Source organism: Rhamphochromis sp. 'chilingali', assembly GCF_963969265.1.
Source record: "Rhamphochromis sp. 'chilingali' genome assembly, chromosome: 18".
NCBI lineage: Eukaryota > Metazoa > Chordata > Actinopteri > Cichliformes > Cichlidae > Rhamphochromis > Rhamphochromis sp. 'chilingali'.
This window is the reverse complement of record NC_137945.1, coordinates 35,450,492-35,468,182: the sequence shown is the minus strand read 5'-3', so window position 1 is coordinate 35,468,182 and position 17,691 is coordinate 35,450,492. Positions and strand designations below refer to the sequence as shown.

Genomic DNA, 17,691 nt, shown 5'->3' with positions numbered 1-17,691 from the left:
AGCGTCAGCATAGATTGCGAGTTGGACCTGTGGGTGACTGTCTTGGTGAAGAGCTTTTGGACGTGTTTCCCTTTCCTCGATTCCCTAGAGCCCTTTCCCCTTAGCCACTGTATAAAGCACCAGGTGTCACTCTGTAAATAAATCCACTTTAATCGTAACCCTTCAGAGTCCTGCAGTTTGAGTCCTGCATTTGCAATATGTTTCGAAGTAATGTAAGGTACTGCATGACCCTGATGAAGGCCACAAGCCGAAACGCGTTGGTCTATTATTAAAGTTGTTCATCTTCCCTCAAGTGTTGCTGGAGTTCCTGTTTTGTGAATACTCATCAGTTTTCACAGTCAGTCATAGTTTGTTTATAGTTTCATGTTTGCAGCTGCCTTCAGCCTGAATAAAGGCTCACTTTGTGTTGAAACCAGCTATACCTCTCTGCATCTGCTTTTGGGCCCATTCACAAAATACCCCAGCGCAGCCCACCGTGACAACTTCCAACATGCACAAACATTTGACCACACAGCATGCAGTTAATTTGCATGAATATAATGTCTTCTAGTGGTGAAGCCGACCTAAAGACCACCCAAATAGTCGTCTGATAGGTGAGCCACAGTCTTGTTTAGCCTCCCTGTACTCTAAGCAGGTACAGAGGATGGCTTTATCAATCCTTAAAAATGGTTCCCATCCTCTAAGGGGTGAATTTCAGCTTCTTTCCTCAGGACGGAGGTTTCTATTTCCGAGATGCAGGACAAAGCGTTATAAAAATAGCTTTGTCCCCGTTGCTGTCACTGAATTAAATAAGAACTGTTTTTGATTCGAAATATTAAAATTACTATATATGTGCCACAGTGAGCTTTATATATTTACTAGGTATGTGTGTTTTTTTTAAAGGGATGCCAAATGCTGTCATTTTTCTGTAAAGCAAATTTACCTTGTCTTTGGGTATAAATAAAGTTACCTTGACCTTGATAGAACCGACAAGAGAATCGATAAGGAATTGAATTGATAAGTGATGTTGATAATGGAATCAGAATTCCAAAATTCGTATCAATTCCCATCCCTAGTTGGGACAAGGACAGAGAGCAAGTAAAATGTACTGAACCCACCTCTGGTTTCTCTGGCAGGGTTTGCTGGCACATGGTTTACTGAGGTGGCACGGGCCAAAGACAAACTGACTGTCCTTGAATCCCATACATCGAGCAACGCAGGCACTGGGATATGTCCGCCCATTAGAGGCACACACTGGAACAAAGCGGTCCTGGCAGCTACAGGGAAGACCTAGGGGAGGGCAGAGGGAGACAGAAACCACTATTTCACTGAGAAGCGTGACTTATATACAACCAAGAGTTAACAGAAAGCTAAAAGAAACAATTTGCTTTAAGGAAAATAACCTGTTAGGGTTGTATTCTAACCCATCATACTCTCCAAAGTAGAGGCAAACATCTCAGAATACTGGGGTTTAGTTCTGTCCATGCCTTGCTTTTTAACCCACCGGATGCAATTTTAGCAATCTAATCATAAACCCATATCTCTTTTTTTTTCTTTCCTTTTTTTGTGTCCCGTTTGGATCTTTAGCATCAGAATTGTTGTCTTAAGGCCAAGAAAGATGCCAAGCGGATTTATTTTACCAAGTGGATCATCATGGCCTTGCCATATTGGTCCATTTGATTGACCTTTATTATAATTATGTATTTATTTTATTTTCAGTTCCTACAAACGGGACAGACATGACTGGGGGATAGGACAGGGAGAAAGAATGAAAGAAAGAGAGGGAGAGAAAGAAAACCAGAGGGGAGAAGAGACGGTGAGAAGGGGGGGAAGAAAGAAAGAAAAACAAACAAAACACCTGGATCACCTGTATGGAGAAAAATAAAAAACAGAAGAGAAAGCAAACAAAAAGAGCAACATAATAAAAACAGCACCATCACAATAAACTAGCTAGCAGTAGATAACAGTAGATACTAAATATTAAACGATATTGTGCAGCACGCAAGATAGACAGCGCACAATGTGCTTTGAGACAGCAGCCAAGAAAGCTGTAGTCCGCGTCTGTGAACACCCGTGTGTACACCTGTGTGCATACCTGTGTGGATCAGCATGCTTGTGTTCCAAAGGTTTGCGAACAGGCACACGCGGACACAGACGTGCATTCCCACCCCATATACACAACCAAATACTCGGCACTCACCCAACGTGTAGACAGACACAAATAGACACTGCACAGACAGTCGCACTCCCCAAACATACTCTATATCCCAGGTCCAGGTACCCCCGCCCTCAGAGGGGCAAGCCGCACCTAAACCCAGGAGATGTAACCCTTCTCTCTGGGGTGGAGGCAAGCGGACCACCTCCTTATCTGCAGTAGCAGGGAGGCCCCGCATCCCAGACCCCAGTCTGACGGCCAGCACCTCCTCCCAGCCCCCCAGCCCTGACGGCTAACAGAACCGGGGTGAGTGAAGACCTCAAACCTCCCTACGCCCGCTCATATGTAATGTTGCTGTGTGCTGTTCTAAAGTGCATTTAAAACTCAGGAGAGCATGGTACTAGCTTCCTCTCAGAGAGCAGCACAGCTCCTCCCGAAAACCCTTAGTGTCTACATGCATTTAAAATTGAGGGTAGGGCACCAGCGCCAGAGGTGGGTTGGAGTACACCGACCATCCTCTGGATGCTGTAAAATGTGCCCACCCCCAAGGCCCTATATGTATGTGTTATGTGAGAGTGTGAGTAATGTAGATGTCTAGGCTGCAGAATAAAATTGAGGCACAGGCAGCCAGAAGGGGACAGAGGGGGAGTGCCCCCCCTGCACCTTGGTGACATACCTGCACCCCAAGCCCTGCGTGTGTGGGTGGGTGTGGTAGAGCGGGAATAGGGAGGCAGCTGAGGATGGGGAGGGAAGAAAGGGAGGGGCAAGCGGCCCCTCCCTGGGGCCAGCTCCCCCGCTGACCCCAGTAGGCACCCTCACACTCTGGAACCCACCAGGGCAAGGGGGCCCAGGCCCATCCGGACCGGGGCCCGCAGCAGCAGCACCGCCCAGCCCCACAGAGTCCGGGGCAGCCCACCCGACTCCACCCCAGAGAAAACTGCACCCACCCCATCATCCAATCATCTCCCAAATTACACAAGACAATAGACACCCAGGTTGAGTTCATTCTCCACCTCTCCTATATCTCTCCCCCACCTGCAGAGTGAGCTCCTGTAGTGAGGAGACCACCTGCAAAGATATGACAACCTCCCCACCAGTTAGAGAGCCCCCTGGTTGGGCCGATGCACCTGAGGTGCATGTCAAAAGTGAATGTCACTCAGTTTGGCTCTTGCAAATAATTAGTAATGTTCTTAAATGTTAAACACCTCTAAAAACAACCCTTATCTCTTTAATTATTTTGGTGAAAAGTGAATTTAATTCATGTTGAAATAAGGCTACAACATTACAATACTTTCCAGAAGCACTGTATCACACATTTATTGGGAATATATAGTCCAGGTATACCTGATGAAGTTCAGATGGAAATAAATGTTATAATTTTATAAATGTACAAGCAGTAAGTGAGGCAGTTCGTAGGAATTGTATTTAATTATTTTTATTGTCTTTTTTTCCTTCAAGCCACATGATGCCCATTCAGGTGTGCAGAATTTTTGTGGTGAAAAATAGTCAGAAGCCACAACAGTTATGAAGAGGCTTTTATAAGGCTGTAAATTGCAAACTTTTCAAGGCTAAAAAAGTGGTATTTTAAACCTTTGTTTAGTTTTGTGCTTTGACATCGGCTTCCTGTTGGGCTCTGGATGTTACTGCGTGGAATATTCTTGGACAAGTGTGATTTTTCTTTTCTTCAACACTGAATTTGGGGATAATCCATCGTACATGTCTAACATGTTTTAATAACCAACAAAAGCCACTTTTATCTCTTATATTTAATAAAATAATATTGCTTTAACCTGCCTCTCTGTGAATCGCTACCATACCATGGTGGAGGGGTTTGTCTGTCCCACGGATCCCAGGGGGTATGTTGTCTGGGGGCTGGCAAATTGGTCCTGGGTGAGGGACCAGACAAAGAGCGATTCAGAAGACCCTTATGAGAAAAACATCGAGGGAACAGTTTACCCTGCCCGGGATAGGGTTACCGGGGCCTCGCCCTGGAGCCAGGCCTGGGGAGGGTGCCCGAGGGCGAGTGTCTGGTGGCCGGGCCTTAGTCCATGGGGCCCGGCCGGGCACAACCCGAAAAGGGGACATGGGCCCATCCTCCCGCAGGCCCACCACCCACAGGAGGCGCCATAGGGGTCGGGTGCATTGGAGGCCCTGGCGGACTGATCCCCGGCTGCCAAGACTGGCAATAGGGACATGGAATGTCACCTCTCTGGTGGGGAAGGAGCCTGAGTTAGTGCGTGAGGTTGAGAGGTACCGGCTAGATATAGTCGGGCTCACCTCTACGCATGGCTTGGGCTCTGGAACCAGTCTCCTGGAGAGGGGCTGGACTCTGTCTCAGTCTGGAGTTGCTCCTGGTGAGAGGCAGCGGGCTGGGGTGGGTATTCTAATATCCCCTCGGCTTTTTGCCGGTATATTAGGGTTCTTCCCGGTGGATGAGAGGGTTTGTTCCCTGTGCCTTAGGGTCGGGGAACGGGTCCTGACTGTCATCTGCGCTTATGCGCCGAGTGGCAGTTCAGAGTACCCAGCCTACTTAGAGTCTCTGGGTGGGGTGCTGGAAGGTGCTCCACCTGGAAACTCTGTTGTCTTTCTGGGAGACTTCAATGCTCACGTGGGTAACGACAGAGAGACCTGGAGGGGTGTGATTGGGAGGAATGGCCTCCCTGACATGAACCCAAGCAGTTCTTTGTTATTGGACTTCTGTGCAAATCACAGTTTGGCCATAACGAACACCATGTTCAAACATAAGAGTGTCCATAAGTGGACGTGGCAGCAGGACGCTCTAGGCCGCAGGTCGATGATCGATTTTGTAATTGTATCACCAGACCTGCGACCATATGTTCTGGACACTCGGGTAAAGAGAGGGGCTGAGCTGTCAACTGATCACCACCTGTGCAGCCATCCGGGAGTGGCTCAGAGTAGAGCTGCTGCTCCTCCACATCGAAAGGAGCCAGCTGAGGTGGTTCGGGCATCTGACAAGGATGCCTCCTGGGCGCCTCCTGGGTGAGGTGTTCCAGGCATGTCCCACCGGGAGGAGGCCCCGGGGCAAACCCAGGACACGCTGGAGAGATTATATCTCTCGGCTGGCCTGGGAACGCCTTGGTGTTCCCCCGGATAAGCTGGAGGAGGTGGCTGGGGAGAGGGAGGTCTGGGCTTCTCTGCTTAGGCTGCTGCCCCCCCGACCCGGCCCCGGATAAAGCGGATGAGTATGGATGGATGGATGGATTAACCTGTAGTTCATTATCAGAAATGTCCAAACTCTATTGAAACACTAACCAGTAAAGTGTCGATGACTGTCATCTGTGTATCCAGAGCTGAGACACTCTTTAGTGGAGCAGACGGTCTCACCAGCAAAGCAGTAACAGTTGTGGCAGTCGGTCTTGAAAGACGTCCCATGGCCTGTCGGTAACACATATCGACCAAAAACATGTTAGAAAGTTGCTGAACTGAATGTGCAAGATTCATCGCTCAGATTTCACAGTGTAACCACAACCAGGAGTTCAGTTACATTAATAGTGTATCTGTAGTACCCATTGCTACCAGTGACACTTGGAATAAGTCAACAGCACTCACCAACTCATCACTGTGCTCAGACCGTAGACTGAAGTGCATTATTGTAGAGCTGGGCGATATAAGATTTTTTCATATCACGATATATTTTTTTCATTTCAGGCGATAACGATATCTATCACGATATAAGCCAAATAACTATATTTGTAAGATTTAAATGTGCCGTTGCTCACAGGTAAAATGTGAAATAATCAGCAGCTTGTTTTTATTTAAATATTTATTTCCCATAATAAGTTCAACAGGGTAGATGTACTTAAGGAACATGAGACTTTTTCAGATAAATAAAGGCAAATATTGCAAACTACACAAAAGGCAGCTGCTAAAGCGTTTAAGTTTCAAAATAGAACAAATGAAACAGACTAAATTGTCAATTCCACTTAGAAACAAAATATTAATTCTAAAAATAAATCTTAGTTTGTTTTACAGAAGAACAGACGAAACTGACTAACTTTTGTCAATATCAAAGAGATTGAGCATGCACCAGTTTATTGTATTTCCAGACTTGCTTTCGGCACAATTTACAGTGCTCTGTTTTTTGTCAGACTTGAAATAGCCGAAATACTTTTACACTACGGAACTTCTATGGCTCTTCCATTCGACAATCTCTCTGGCGTTGGAACCATCATCTGTTTTCTCTTCGGTAACCTTCGGTCACGCTCTCGGTTGATGTTTCTCTAGTCGACGCACTCATTTCCTCCATTACCGGGCGGCACGGTGGCTGGCTGCTTCCCAAACAAATACACATGTGCGGCTTGGCACTTGTGCTGTACGTAACAAGTCACGTGACGTGACGCTGCGGCTGTGATTGGTTCGGCTCTGCGCTACTTAATTTGGATTGGCTGTTCTTTTTTTTTTTTAAGAGGACAAGAGCGGCGAGGTCTATCGCAATAGTCTAATTTTTCTATCGAGAAAAAGTTATTTCGCAATACGTATCGTTATCGTTCTATCGCCCAGCTCTACATTATTGTAACCTTATGTTTGCATTCTAACGCGTTCAACTCTGAACTTTGTATAGGTTAGTAACATTAACATGAATGACAATTAACACTGCTAATTAGTAGTAAGCAGACGTGGAAAGTAACTAAGTAAAAATATTTCATTACTGTACTTTAGCAGAATTTTCAGGTATGTGTACTTTACTTCAGTAGTTCTGATAACTTTGTACTTTTACTTCCTACATTTTCAAACAAATATCTGTACTTTGTAGTCCTTGGAGTACACATTGACAATAAACTGGACTGGGCTAAAAACACCACAGCACTTTACAGGAAGGGCCAGAGTCGTCTCTATTTTTTGAGGCGACTGAGGTCCTTCAACATCTGCCAGAAAATGCTGAGGATTTTCTATGAGTCTGTTGTGGCCAGTGCGATCCTCTATGCTGTTGCATGCTGGGGGAGCAGGCTGAGGGCAGCAGATGCCAACAGACTTAATAAACTGATCCGTAAGGCCAGCAATGTTGTGGGGATGGAGCTGGACTCCCTCAAGGTGGTGTCGGAGAGGCGGATGCTGTCCAAGATAAAGACAATGTTGGATAACACCTCCCACCCACTCCATGACATGCTGGTCAGTCACAGGAGCTCGTTCAGTGAGAGACTGAGATTACCGAAAAGCACCACTGAACGACACAGGAAATCTTTCCCGCCTGTGGCCATCTCCCTGTACAACGCATCCACTTAACACACTGTTTGCTGCTACAACTACACATGCTATTTATTTATGAGTGACTTATGTATGTATGTATGTATGTATGTATGTATATATATGTATATATTGTACTATTCTTAGTTAGTGTATTGTCTGTCTTGTCTTAATGTTGGTTTATAATGGAGCACTGTAACAAAAAATAATTTCCCCCAGGGATCAATAAAGTATTCTGATTCTGATTCTGATTACATTTTCAAAACAGGCTGGTTACCTTAGGCTTAATGAATTCTAAGTTATTATTTCGTTGCTGTGGGCCTTCATACATCGAACCGATTTGAGCCTAAACACCAGGGGATGTTGCATGAAAACAGATGACATGTGCCAAAGCCAGGGGTTAAAGTGGCAGTGTAGCTAGCCCTACAGAAGGCAAGCATAAAGTGACTGATGCTTTTTAAGTAGCAGGTCATTTCAAATGCAGCTTTTCTATCAGCAAACTCACAAACTGTTTGTGTTGTCTTCACAAGGAGAGAGAAGAATGAGGGCTAACTTTACTCAGAGATGAAGAAAAATAGGGTTAGCTTTAAAGGGCTGCTCAGTGGTATTTAATAAACTATAAATGCAAAGACTGCATGTAAGCCCTTGTTTTTAAATGGGTCTGTACATGTGACACTGATTTGTTTTGTTTCACAATATGAAAAAACTCAAACTGAGGCAGACTAACTGTGTTATTTAAAGGCTGCATGAAAATCCTCTGCAGGTTAGTGTCAGATAAACAGGTTAGTTCACTGCACTGTGATGGGTTCAAATTAAAGAACAGTGGCAGTGGGTTCATGGTCACAGTTAGCGTACATCATGTGCAGCAGAGATTCATATACATTTTAGCTGATGATGCTGATATTCATTCACTGAATTCCACCTTCATACCAACTTTATATGAACTAGAAAAAAGACAGGATAAACAGTGTACTGTGAGTGTACTGTGACCAGGTGTGCCATGGAAGACTATCTGGGTCCACCTGATTAGATTAGTAAGCGACTGGCATGAGTCACGGGAGGACAGTACATAGCAATAGATAAATATGTGAAAAAGTAGTCAGTCTGACCTTGGTCCTGGAGAAAACTCCGAGCTAGATGAAGGCCCTAGCATGAGCAGTGGTCAGGAGAAAGCACAAAAGGTACACTGGGGACAAACTGAGCCAATTCTGCTCTGACTGTTATGCAGGGAAATCTTATCAATGTCCTATTTGTGATATTTTTGTTTGGTGGTGTGCCGTGGGATTTTTGTAATGTGAAATATCTACCGTGGCTCCAAAAGGTTGGAAAACACTGATGTAGAGGATGAACTCGTGAACCATCTGCTTCCACCTTGTTGAATTCAGGTGTGTACATCCACAGAGAGCAGTGAAGAAGAAAATCTACTGGAGCTCTTAATAAAAATAATTGTGAGTTATGATTCTTTCCCCACACTGAGCCACAACAACTGATTTTAGGGTTCCCCACCTGGTGAATTTAATTTTCCTTCTCTTTCTTCTGATTTAAGCTGAATCATTACGATAACACTGTGAGGCTCAGTTAGCTTCAAATGTCCTCCAAAGCTTATCTTTTGCTTTCTTACACTGAGCATATTTCAGAGTCTGTACTTTTTTACTTTTACTTGAGTAAAGAAGTTGAATGAGTACTTCAACTTTTACAGGAGTAATTTTTAACACTAGTATCTATACTTCTACTTAAATACAGAATATCCATACCTTTCCCAACTGTTAGTAAGTAATGTTACTGGGCCTGTGGAGGCAGTGGAGCTGCCAGAGACCAGCCGTAGTGAGACAGCTCCTTACACAACAGAACCAGCTTTGACCCTGATCAGATTTGCACCCTTTCTTTTAGATCCACTGTAGCCATGGAGGCAGTGGAAAGTAAAGATCTTGGCTCTATCAAAGGGATAGCAGCTACCCACTGGTACAGATATAAGGATTACTCCTAAGTCACAATCAAAACTCAAGAAGGAGAAGCCTTCACTGTTCACATCATCTCAGTGGATAGAAACACAAAGTTCATCGGAGTAGATACAAAGACTTTTGTTTTAGAACGTGCTCTGTGCACTGCAGAGGTTGGAAGCCTCAACACTGACGTTTACTGGAAACCTACACACAAAGACAAGTGTCTACTGTTTGACTACCACCAGGATCAGGACCCTGCAACTGCAGGAAGAAAACATTCCCTCTAAGGCAGAAGGGAAAGAAAAGGAACATGCTCTTAAAACATGTGGTTATATTAACTTGGATAAACACAAAGAAACTCAAAGTTTTTCCTCAGCACATCCCATTGCACTTCAGACTCACTCCCAGTTAAAAACTGGTTTTTCTCAAACTCCCACACAAGCTAAGCAGCAAACTGTAATCTGTGTGTGGCAGGGGTGTGGTCTTTAGCTCTGCTGCAGTGGGACGGTGGTGCAGTGGGTTCAAAGGGCAGTGCCATGGAGGCTGAGGGCCAGGTGGAGGTAGTCAGGCTGATAATCTCTCTTCCCTTTTTAGTGTCACCGGGGACAGAGACAAGAGAGAATTGTGGGTTCAGCTGAAAAGCTGACCATGCCAGAGATGTTTGGTGCTGAACCATTCTGTGTGTGTGCGCCTAAATAAAAGTGGCAAAACAGCCAATTAATGCCGTGTCGGGATTGAACCATTCACAGTGGTGCCCAAATCCAGGCTCGATGTCCAGCCCTTAGTCCACGCAGCTGGTTCAGCTGCTGGCTCAAATGCTGATGCACCGTGAGCAAGCTTAGCGGCAGACGCAGGTGTTGGAGAGGGTGGATGGAGCCACCCCGATGCACCGGATGGCGGAGGGCAACAACCTGCAGGTCTTTTTGGAGACCTTCCAGGCCACAGCAGAGGCATGTCAGTGGCTTGCCACTGAGTAGGCGCGGTGGCTGCTTCCACTGCTGTCTGGAGGGTCTCCCACGGCGTCTCTGAGCCTACCACCAACGTACCGAGGTAGCTTTAGGGAAATTCACAGCGCTGTGCTGGATCGTTTGGGCCTCTCCTCGAAGTATCATTAACTGCAGTTCTGGGCCAGTCAGATGATGGGGAGGACTGTGGAGGGGCTGCCAGGGGATATGCCACGATGAGAGTGGAGACTGCAGTCACGCTAGCAGAGGAGCACCTGGCCATGGGGGCAGAGGGAGCATGGAGTAGCAGCCCGCCGGCCACCAGCACTGCAACACACATACACATCCATTCTTGGTCACACCATGGGTTGGCAATAATGACTATGAAGTCAACATCGGCAGGGGAAGAGCCACACAGGTATATCACCTCAACCTCCTTAGAGGATGGCGAGAGGCTGAAATCACTTCTCCAATGAGCCTGGTGAAGGACAGAGATGAATTGAACTGAACATAAACAGCAAATTGTTCAGAAGGAATTGGCAGAGATGCTGAAAATGGGAGTAATAGAAGAGTCACACAGAGCTTGGTGTAGCCCCATAGTTCTGGTCATGAAGAAAGGTGGGTCTATATGGTTCTGTGTCGTCTACCTACAAGGTGGACAAGGTGTCACGGTTTGATGCCTACCCCATGCCCCGGCTTGATGAACTCCTGGACTGGTTAGGCACCACTCAATTTTTTACGACACTGGATTTAACCAAGGGCTATTGGCAGATTCCCTTGTCTGCAGAGTCCAAGGAAAATCATTCTCCACTCTGCACGGTTTGTACCAATTTGTCTCTCTTCCATTTGGCTTGTTCAGAGCCCCTGCCACTGTCCAGTGCCTCACGGACCAGGTGCTGGCGCCGCCTGCACCTGGTCACACCTGCTGCATATTCTGCTGCCTACCGGGCTGATGTGATCATCCACAGGAACACCTGGGCAGAGCATGTGCAGAGGGTGGGCACGGTCCTGCATTCCCTGAGGCAGGCAGGGCTCACGGCCAACCCAAAGAAGTGCGCAGTTGGACTGAGGGAGGTACAGTATCTGGGGTACCACTTGGGAGGCAGGCAGGCGCATCCACAGGCGGAGAAGACAGCCACCATTGGATCCTGCCCGTGCCCCAAGACCAAAAAGTAGGTGAGGTGGTTCCTGGGGCTGGCTGGGTACTATCGCCGGTTCGTGTCCGTGTTTGTGTCCAAGATCTGGCTCAGCGGTGCGTTTGTGCCGTTGAAAAAGGCTCTCTGTGGGGAGCTGCTGCTCAACACACTTAACTTTTGCCTCACTTTCATCCTGCAGACAGATGCCTCAAACAGAGGGCTCTGGCCAGATGCGGCCCAAGCCTCAGTCGGGCAGTGGGTCGGTGTGGCAGGGGTGTGGCCTTTGGCTCTGCTGCAGTGTAGGAGGGGTGGGGGAGGGAGGCTGAGGTCCAGGTGGAGGCAGTCAGACTGATGAACTCTCTTCCCTTTTTAGTGTCGCCAGAGATTGGAGACAAGAGCTGAAAAGCTGACCATGCCAGAGATATTTGGTCGAACCATTTTGTGCAAGAGTGTGTGTGTCTGAATTAAATGAAAACAGCCAATTAATGCCATGCCGGGTCTGAATCGTTCACACCATGCAGTGCAGCACAGAATGCTCAGACCTCTACAATGGAGAAACCAAACAGCTGCTCCATAAACGTATGGCAGAACATAGAAGAGCCACCTCTGACAGGACAAGAGTCAGCTGTACATCTGCACTTAAAAGATACAGGCGAGGATGCTAATGTTCACATTTTGGACCAGAGGAGAGAGAGGCCATCTATGTTGTTGTAAGCCACCTCCTCTGTTGAACGACAGTCACTGAACAGAAGGGTGGGTAATGACACCAACTGTCAGCCACCTACGGTGCAGTCTTCAGATCCCTTCATCAGGCCTCCAGCTCACCTTGAAAGAGTTTGCAGCCAAGTATGAGGAGGCAGGAATGAGAATTAGCAATGCATCAAGATAATTATTGTTGAACTTCTTAAAATTGGGAGATATGTAATAGAAATGGCAGTTAATGCAGTACTTCTGTTAAATCCCATGAATGAAAGGTGAAAGCCTGCACTTCAAAAACATCTGGATTGTTTGATTTAAAATCTTCTTTCCTCGTATGCAGAGGCAAAATTACTAAAAGAATTGCTTCATTGTCCAAATGCTTAAAAACTAACTGTATACTATAAGAATTGTATGTCTTTAAGAGTCCTACTCTTCCTCTGTCCTCCTACTATGCAGGGCTTGCTGGTGTCCATGCAGGGCATCTCCACACAGTTCTCCAGTCGCCCACTGGGACCACAGCTGCACACCTCGAAGCAAACCGTAGGATCAGTGCGCGTAGGCACTTGGATACGAGCATCCTGTTGCACCAAGAACTCAGAGGCTTCACCCATTTTGCAGCCTGAAAACATAAAAACAGACTTCAGCCTCTTGAATGTGAATAATGTGAAGCTGCAGAAACGGACTGTAGTTTGTCTTACCTGGCACACAGAGGTATGGCTGACAGTTTAGCTCATCGAGGCAGCCCTTCCTGTTCACCTGGCATATGTGGTTGCTTGGACAGGGGTTAGGATTGCATGGATGGATAACCTCCTTAACAGTGTTGCTGCCTAGGGAGCTGGGTGCTTAATGGTGTGTGGAAAAGCAAAGTACCATTAATGCTTTCTGTTTTTAAGAATGTGAATATGTGTTTTCAAAAGAAAAGTCTCATCAGGAGAAAAGAGACCTAATGCAAATCTACTATGAATTCTAATACGTAGCATATAGAGGCTCGATGTCCAGCCCTTAGTCCTATGTAATGGAAAGACAGTTCCAGCTGAGCCTGACTCTGTCTTTCCATTAAATAGGACACATGTGCTTATTGATCAGATCATTCAGTAACTTCAAATATAATAAGTGTTGGGACAACTGTTGTTGTAAAAAAGGTCTACATGAACTTCAAATTAAAAGCTGAAACTATTAGAGACCATTTTTGGCATGAACTGGATGCTCTAACATCCATGATTTGGGACTAGGAGCCAAAGACTGACAAAACAACTACAGAAAATTGCTGCACATTCTACTGTGCATGTGTATAATGTATGCTTTTTTATTGTATAAAGCAACGCGTGAATCTATTTACATTTGTACCATATCATCAAAACTAGCCTTAAGCTGAAGGTAATTAAAGAAAAAAAAAGCAACTCAGTCATCTTGGCTACTGGTAACGTCAGGGGCACAGACGCTTGTGTTTTAGGCATCATTTCTGTTAAGAATAACTGAACTACACCATTAGCTTGGCTAATGTTCCCAGTGTGCAGACAAACAATAACAATAATTAAAATAATAATAATAATGATAATAACTCTTTCAGTTTCTTGTTTTCAGTGCATTACCTTGGCAACAGGAAACAGCGACACAGAAAATGTCAAACACTAGTGACTGTAATCAGTGAAAGGCCCATTTTGAAACCACTGAGCATTGGATCGGGATGATAATATTTCTTTAAGTCTGCTGTGTTACAAGCAGCAACGTGTTTGCTAAAATGTTATTCAAAACAACATTGTAGGATGTACTGTATCCACCAGCTTCTGAGCATCTGTGCTCTGCTGCCCTCTAGTGGCAAACTCAATTGATTTTTCAAAAGTTTTTCTTTTGTTATTGAATTACAAGACTGCATCTGTTTCATTTACAGCTGATCCCTTCTGTTTCTGTATAATGCAAACAAACGCTGGAGTAACCTGACTCACTAAGGTATCTGTAGAGAGGGATGCAGTGTTCAGGGTCATCAATAGGCGACAGGAGCTCACAGATCCTCTCTGGTGTTTGTCCTTCGTGAAAACGTTTTGTATCTCCACACTGGGTCAGGATATCTACACAATCTGATCTGAAGACAGATAAAACAAATAGAACAGCTGGTACGTACAAGACAAGAAAAGACAACAATACTTTATTTGTTCGAGATTTTAAAATGATTTAGTTAAAGTCAGTAAAAACATTCTAAATAAACTAAAATATGTGTGAAGTTTGCATGTTCTTCCCGTGCTTGCCTGGGTTCCCTCTGGCTTCCTCCCACAATCCAAACACATTCAGTTAGTGGGGTTAGGTCAATCTAAACTGAATCTGAGTGAGTGTGAATGGTTTTATTTCTCTCTGTGTTCGCCCTTCATTAGGCTACCTGTCCCCGCCTCTTGCCCTATGGTAGCTGGGGTAGGCTACAGCCCCCCGCGACCCTGATAAGGATAAGTGGAAGAGAATGGATGGATGACAAGAGGAATATCCCAAGGTAACACTGAACCCGAATTCTAAATAAAATAAAGTGGGTACAAGTTTAAACAAAATACAAAGTAACAATGCTGTGTAACATTTTTTTCTTGTCACATCAGCTGATGGCCTCCAGCTTGCACTGAGGTGGTTCACAGCCAAGCTGAAGTGGCAGATATCACATTTAGTGCCTTTAATACTGAAGCCATGGTTTTTTTGGCCAGAAGGGGGAGTCGTTCCCACTCTGGGGTCGGGATGAGTTGCTGCCCCAAGGAGAGGATAATAAAAGTATCTCAGGGGCAGAGGGGAGTGGGAGAAGGACAGACGAACTAGTGTCACGTCTGCTGTGATGCAGAGTGTTAATCAATTTACAAAGCAGGTAACAGCTGACGGCACGCCACACACACAGCCGCCATCTTTATTCAACACAGGTGCGATAGGGTGAGGGGTTAAGTCATTGAGGACTCACATTCGTTTCTTATTGGTTGTATTATGACAGAGCTTTACATTCATTATAGATATAACAGAGAGAAGTACAACAACAGTCATGTGAAGGTGAGAGGAGACCTACTTGCATATAACGCTCCCTCTGGACCTGCTGTGGCAGGGTTTGATCTGCAGGGCGCAGGCCACAGCCTTCCACATGTGGGGCTGACACTTCCTAATGTCCAGCACAGGGATGTTCATGAAGGGCATCTTAATTGTACCATTAGACCACAGCTTGATGTCATTCATGGCACCCTGGTCTGACTGGATGTTACAGCTGCGAAACAGCTCCGTCGGCCTGTGGACAGACACAGAAACACAACAGGAAGTCAATGAGCTGTTCAGCGGTGCACGTGCAGCAGCTCCCACAGAGGGAGCCAGAGATCCTCTGAGAAACGTCACACAGGTTTTCCCTTCTTGACCACATCAGGAATCGTCTGTGGAGTCTGATTGGTGGGTTTAGTCTCAAGTGAGTCAGCTAATTGGTGGTTTAAAATACCGACGGTTCCACAGGGAAGGTTCTGGGTGTGGTTCTATCACTCTGTGTGTGTGGGGATTCTGTAACCATCATGGCCAACTTAGGTTTGACTTCCAAAGCAAAACTAAATGTGGTAATGCACGGGGTCAGGCTAACAGGAGCTTAGTCCATGCAGGAGTGCAGCAGTACAGAGTCAGGCTTTTCCATCGTTTTCTGACAGAGTTCTCTGAGAGGAATTTATTCTTAATGTGGCAAATATCAGTGGAAGTCTGCACTGTGGTTGCTGCGTAAAAGAGTGCAGTTTGAAATCTCCACAGGTACTGATACAGCTCTGCTGCTGTGGACGGCCAGCATCTCCTGGGTCTTCCCCTATCAGCCTCTGCGTCTCATTATTGCAGTGTCACATCCTGACACACACACACACACACACACACGCACACAGAGTAAAATAGTGTTTTTTCTGTGTGTGTGTGTACCTCCCTGTGTGTGTTGGTGCTGTGTACAGAAGCAGCATTCCTCTCTTTTTCTGTCTCCCTGCTTTCTTCTCTTATCTTTCATCAGTCTGGCGTTGACCCCGCCTGCTCCAGCATAACATCCACAAGACAATAATATGAATAAAAAAATAAAACAAAAGCATAAACCAGAAAAAAGCCTCCTAGCCTCTACCACTGCGCCTACACTGGTTGAACTACCTTCCTGATATTTATACTTATTGCTGTGAGTAAAAGACAGGCTGCAAAGTGTTATAAAAGTGTTATAGCGCCTTTTCTAGTGCTGTTATATTTTTAAATAAAAAAAGAGGTTCAGATACAGCCACTTAAAATGTCTAGCTGCTCTGTGTCAGGTCCACGATGGAGCTTGGGGGTGTTGCACACTCACAATCACCCACAAAAAAAACCAGTTATGGTGGGGGGAAGAGAGTATTGACAGGTGTCCTTATCCTGCAGATGAAATAGGTAGCCAACTGACATGTCAGGCTGTGTCAGGGCTATCTGACCAACAAGGAGAGTGATGGAGTGCTGGTGGTCTGGCCTCCACAGTCACCTGACCAGTGGAGATGGTTTGGGATGAGATGGAGCGCACAGTGAAGGCAAAAGGACCAACAAGTGCTCAGCATCTCTGGGAACTCCTTCCAGACTGTTGGAAACCATTTCAGGTGACGACTCATGAAGCTCATGGAGAGAACGCCAAGAGTGAGCAAAGCAGGAATCAAAGCAAAGGCTGGATGTTACAAAGAATTTCAAATATCAAACGTTCTGAGTTAATTCATACTTTTTTGTTTGTGTTCATTCATAGTTTTGATGCCTTCAGTGAGAATCTACAATGTAAACAGTCATGAAAATAAAGAAGAACCATTAAATGAGAAGGTGTGTCCAAACGTTTGTGCTTACAGACTGATCACATGTGCGACACACCAAAACAAGTTTAAAGGATCTATGATGTCATTGATACCAGTGAAGAACAAAACCGTAACAGCTAATTATAGACCCATATGCCCAAAATATGTTGATCGGAAAATACTGTCAAAAACTCTTAGCAGTGAGGTTAGAGAAGCTGGTAATTATTCATGAGATCAGGTTTCACGCAGAACAGGTCTGCAGCTGGTAACACGAGGACGGCCTGGAAGAGCTGCTGCCGTGTCTGTAGATGCCACCGAGCCGCACCTTAGTTAGACTGGAAATGAATAAAAATGCATCGTATGTTTTAAATTAAATGAACTGATACTTTAAAAGCAACGTATATATTTAATTAATTATTACAAGTTTTAATGAATTCATGACACAACAAATTATTTAATGATGAACTTGATTTATTTTGGCAGTCATGGCCCTCCATAATACTATCGTGGGAGCTAGGACTTGTGCTCAGTTCAGCCCAGTTTGCAGTGGACAGTCTGCTGCCAACCTTACTAAACCGTGATTCATTAAATCTTCTCCCAGCTGCAGAAATACAGTCATGCACGACTTTTAGTCACAAAAATGAAAATGCACCAACAGTAATTACTGCCAGCAGCAGAAACAAATGGTGTTGCACTGGTGCAGCCCACTACGTCTCAGTCTTCCTACATTTAGTCTACAATACAAACTATCCAGCTGTGGCTGCTTGGCTCCTCTATCCTATGGAAGTGCAGTATGACAACGTGGGAAGGTATTTCTGTTATGTTTGTATTTGTCAGGCTGTCAATAACAACATCTGGACAGCCATA

At 45.4% G+C, this 17,691-nt stretch overlaps 1 protein-coding gene across 1 annotated transcript in view; it reads right to left on the bottom strand.

The window, feature by feature from the left end:
* Window positions 1–17,691, bottom strand: part of reck (reversion-inducing-cysteine-rich protein with kazal motifs) — a 100,997-nt gene that overhangs the window by 26,711 nt on the left and 56,595 nt on the right. The window contains exons 11-16 of the mRNA XM_080865841.1: window positions 15,093–15,305; window positions 14,008–14,144; window positions 12,760–12,903; window positions 12,492–12,680; window positions 5,408–5,530; window positions 1,098–1,269 (exon numbers count right to left, since the gene is read on the bottom strand). Of these exons, the coding sequence (XP_080721967.1) occupies window positions 1,098–1,269; window positions 5,408–5,530; window positions 12,492–12,680; window positions 12,760–12,903; window positions 14,008–14,144; window positions 15,093–15,305 (978 nt within the window). The remainder of the gene's footprint in view (window positions 1–1,097; window positions 1,270–5,407; window positions 5,531–12,491; window positions 12,681–12,759; window positions 12,904–14,007; window positions 14,145–15,092; window positions 15,306–17,691) is intronic.